We start from the raw sequence: 4641 nt of genomic DNA on the forward strand, positions 1-4641 counted from the left end.
ATCGTAGTGATTCGAACACGGTATGTTAACGACAGAAATGATTTACAGTGTAGCAAACGCATCACACCACACACATCTGATAGGAAGCCTTAAGGCTGTGATTTGAAACTTGTGAACTTATGTGCGATGTTTGTGATGGTGTGGACAGATGAACAGTTGAACTCAGAGGAAAAGAAGAAGCGTAAGCAGAGGCGGAACAGGACCACGTTTAACAGCAGCCAACTGCAGGCGCTGGAGCGAGTGTTTGAGAGGACGCACTACCCTGACGCCTTTGTGCGAGAGGATCTGGCCCGTAGGGTCAATCTCACCGAGGCCCGAGTGCAGGTAAGCGTAAAGTCCATGTGCGTCAAGCTTCTTAAATTAAACTGGTTCAACTTTGATCAGCTCAGTTTCACACATTTAATTAAGTTGCGATGTACCTTTCGTATTAAAGACCTTGGAATACAGCACTCATCCAGGAATGGAGATCATAATCATTTTATTTAGTGGTGTATACATCAGGAGATATTGTGTTTTATCATGTCAACTGTCCATCTATAACCAAAGCAAAAGCAAAACAAAAAGATTGTTTCATATGGATTAATCTGGGTATGAAGAAGTCACATGTTTGGTTTGTGTGATATTTTGTGTATCAGCCACATTAGTGTTGAAATAAAAGTCCTAATCAGAGCTTTACATGGAACAGAGCAGACTGATAGCACATGCTCCAGGCCAGAGACGATCGCCACGTTCTAATGAGAGGGATTTTTTTTGTTTTTGTTTTTAGTTTTTGGTTGTTGTTGTTGTTATTTTCCCCCCTAAAAGATGAGGATCGTGCCCATTTATAGATCACGAAAGAGAGAGAGGAAAAGAAAGGAAAAAGCGAGAGAAAACACATCTGCAATTAATGTGTCCCAGAGAGGGTGAGCGATTCTGAAAGGCTTTGATAAAAGCGACTTTGAGCTCATTCCTGAGGCACTGCGTAACCGGACACTGCGCCTCCACCAGACCTTGGCTTGGGAAGAGAGCCTGGTTCTGCTTCCCCACCACTGTTTCGAGCAAAAAAGAGTGGCACTCCACCATGCCTCGTCCGATCATTTCATCCAGGCTTATTGTCTCACCACAGGTCTGAAATATTATGTGTTTTGCGTGTTTGTCCGTCTCTCTTTAACGCCCGAGCGCTTTATGATGTTTCTAGTTGTGATAAGTTGCTCCATTATAGTCTTTCACTCTTCTGTGGTGGAGTCAGGATTCGAAAGAAGCAGCGCATCATCGGCAAACTACATGCTGGAGTTGAAAATCTGTTTTCAAGCTGACAGAATGATATATGATGAGAAAATTCTGAAGATTTTTTTCGTGTTTAGCAACGATCCCACAATGATTTCTAGACATGTGTTTTAGCAGTGTGTCTTGTCAAAAATGGACTTATGCAATAATTTCCATGCTGTATTTCTTTTTACCGGTACATGGGAACCACAATGAATAACAAATAAATGATTTAGTGCATCATATTTCACATAACGTATTATTATTATTATTATTATTAGTATTTTAGTTTAGTTTAGTTTTTTTTTTTGTAAAAAGTTGTAAGGATTATCAACCAGATTGTGCATCATACTCCATAACATCACTTTTCATAACACACACAAACCCAAAGGCTTTATTTCAGTATCTTTTTGTTACTTTGGGTAATAATTTACCCTGAAACCAAACAGATAATAATGCACCTTATGTTAAACATACAGCTGACTGTTTGATCGTGCCATCATCTGTGTAACCTCTGGGCTGTCATAATTGCTTAGAAAGTAATCATTTGCACTCCTCGTCCCACAGGTCTGGTTTCAGAACCGACGAGCAAAGTTCCGCCGTAACGAGCGGGCCATGTTGGCCAGTAAGAATGCCTCGCTCCTCAAATCCTACTCAGGAGATGTAACGGCAGTGGAGCAGCCCATCGTGCCTCGTCCTGCCCCACGTCCCAATGACTACCTATCCTGGGGCAGCGCCACCCCTTACAGGTAACCTCAGTAACCTTAACATGTCGCCTGTGCCACTCTTATGCTCTGCTCAATCCCAGCATGTCCTCCAGCTATCTGCTTTGTTTTCCATTCATTTCCTCTCACCGCATGACTTGTGCTGTATTTGTGTCAATAGCCCAGTCTTATGCACTGTTCTGTTTATTTGCACCAGTTTGACTTGTTTTAACTCATCTGGCTATTTGCCTTTTTTTTCTTCTCAAAAGCAAAATAATTTGCGAAGTGTTCTGATGAGAAGATTTCTGATCAGATAAAGCAGCACAGACTGTTGTACATTCACAAGCAGTTCTGTATAGTTATAGTAGTCTCTCTCAGTGGTGAAGAGCTGGAAGTCAGGAACTCAACCCCTCACTGTTAGGTGATAATCTGGAAACAAACCGTGTTAAATCCACCTCTGTGCCCTGTGACCTCTGGGTTATAAGATACATTCTGACAAAATGAAGAGGAAAGCTTCACCGGGCAGGATTTTCTGTGACTCTGGTTACACTGGTTATGGTTTACAGTGATGTCTGTTCTTCTGAGATGAACAGAACAGAACAGAACAGAACAGCTCAATTTCTGACTGTGCAAATCTGAACCGCTTTCTGGTATATTTATTAGTAGTATACTTACAACCTGAAACCAGGCCAGTAAAACAATCTAATGCAGATTTGGGGTTGTTTTTTTTATTACATGTTAATAAACTATATATAAAGCCTTAATAACTATTTATATATTCTTAAGCTGGTTTCCGAGTTCGGAGGGAGGGCCAGTGCGAGTGCCACAGAAAATGCTGCCCACAGAAAGCAAGTACTTTTTTTATTTTTACTATATGTGATTTTTTTAAAAATAAAAATCTCATGAGAGCCTCTTTGGTGTCCGAACCAAAAGTTAAATATTGTATATGGTGTTTAATATAATACAATATGATATAATATCTGAGATATCTGAATGTTTATAGATGTTTTATAGATCCTTTTTTCTTTCTGTACTCATTCTTGCTGTTGCTTATTTCCTGTTCATCAGCACAATGGCAACCTACCCACCCACTTGTGCCAACACCACTTCCACCCAGGGAATGAACATGGCCAACAGCATTGCGAACCTAAGACTAAAAGCCAAGGAGTACAGCCTCAACCAGGTCCCCACTGTTAACTGAGACGAGGGGGTGAGAGAGTAAAGAAGAAGGGAGGATGGAAATGAAGAAGAGGAAGTCTCAAAGGAGTTGGATGACTTAGAAGACCTTAAAGAACAGGACAAATTAGTCTGAGATTCCTCTACAAAACTCCAGCGGGAACGGACCAGTCCTACCCTCCTTCTGGAATTATGGTCCCTCCCCCCTCCCCTCCTACGATGGCTTTTTTTTTTTTACCATCTTCATCACTGCTGATGAGATGAATGTAGTTACTTTTCTGAGGAAATGAAACCCTGGACTAATGTGGAGACTGCAAGGCAGACATAGTGTCTGGATGATTTAACACCCCAACTCCCATACGCGGCCACCCCCCAGCCTTTTTTTTCTTTCATTTTTTTGTGGCTTAAATTTGAGTCAACTGAATCTTCAAAGAATCCAGCGGATGATGATTGTAGTTTGCATAAAGTTTGAATTCACACAGGACCTGGACGAAAAGGTTTATTTGCTGGAAACGTGGATTAGATGTGAATGACCAATCCACCTGAACTCAAAAACGCTAAAGGAAGCTGAAAGAACATCGACATCCCAAACAGCTAACCATATTGTGTTCAATGAGGACATGAAGGTCATGTCTTAAATACATTTCATTCTATATAACCTACTGTACCACTGACACGTAGCTGTTGGTTCATGGTGATAAATGTAACTTCTCATACTAACACAAATGTAATTAGTTTTTCAAGGACAAATTATACTTCCTGTTGTTTTTTAATCTGTATGCCATTTCATAATTGCAAAGCATATGGGAATAAAGAGACTTGCATTTCAAGCTAAGCATATTAAAATTGGTTTCTAAAGGACACAGATCTGTTGCAGGCAACAGAGAAAACAACATCATGATAAAAAAAATTCATACACAAGTTTGTCCTCTTTCGAACTAATACGTTTCTGAAACTCTCCCCTCCCCGTTATGTTAATTTACTGATTAATTACAGTGGAGTGAGTCAGGGTGCTGTGACTGTCCTTTAAACAGGGTTGGTGTTGTGTACATCTCTGTAAGAGTGTGTGTGTGATTTATGAAAATGATTTATTTAGAAAGTGTCGTAAATGCTTGTTTTATTCATCTCAGATTTGACTTGTTGCCCGCAAAACAGTCTCCTCTCCTCTCCTCTCCTCTCCTCTCCTCTCCTCTCCTCTTCTCTTCTCTTCTCTTCTATATGTGACATATTTAAAAAAACCAAAACACACTTTTAAATGGTGCAGATTTTCAGGTCATTTAAATATACAGATTTAAAAAAAAAAAAAGAATAATGTCCAATTCCAATGTGAGGAGGAAATAATTAGTGCTTTAAAACCTTTTTTTTAACAGCACTTGTTTTCACTATGCTTTAATCATTGATGATTATTAAGTGATTCGAATAAAAAAAATTATTCCTGAATTACTTGAACTTCTTAACACGTAAATTACTTTAGACTTTCTTTATTTTATATCCGGCTGGCTCTACATTCCTCAAA

At 39.6% G+C, this 4641-nt stretch overlaps 1 protein-coding gene across 3 annotated transcripts in view; it reads left to right on the forward strand.

Annotated features, from left to right (window-relative positions):
• Positions 1-3955, forward strand: part of prrx1b (paired related homeobox 1b) — an 8485-nt gene extending 4530 nt beyond the window's left edge. Inside the window, exons 2-5 of one of the 3 annotated variants that reach the window (XM_060916051.1) lie at positions 149-324; positions 1813-1994; positions 2736-2801; positions 3018-3955. In XM_060916051.1, coding sequence (XP_060772034.1) covers positions 149-324; positions 1813-1994; positions 2736-2801; positions 3018-3150 — 557 coding nt within the window. In that variant the 3' untranslated portion in view covers positions 3151-3955. The remainder of the gene's footprint in view (positions 1-148; positions 325-1812; positions 1995-2735; positions 2802-3017) is intronic. The other 2 variants (XM_060916050.1, XM_060916049.1) reach the window with 2 other exon arrangements.
• The last annotated feature ends 686 nt before the right edge of the window (positions 3956-4641 follow it).

The sequence above is a fragment of the Neoarius graeffei genome, chromosome 3 (genome assembly GCF_027579695.1).
Source record: "Neoarius graeffei isolate fNeoGra1 chromosome 3, fNeoGra1.pri, whole genome shotgun sequence".
In the NCBI taxonomy this organism is placed as follows: Eukaryota; Metazoa; Chordata; class Actinopteri; order Siluriformes; family Ariidae; genus Neoarius; species Neoarius graeffei.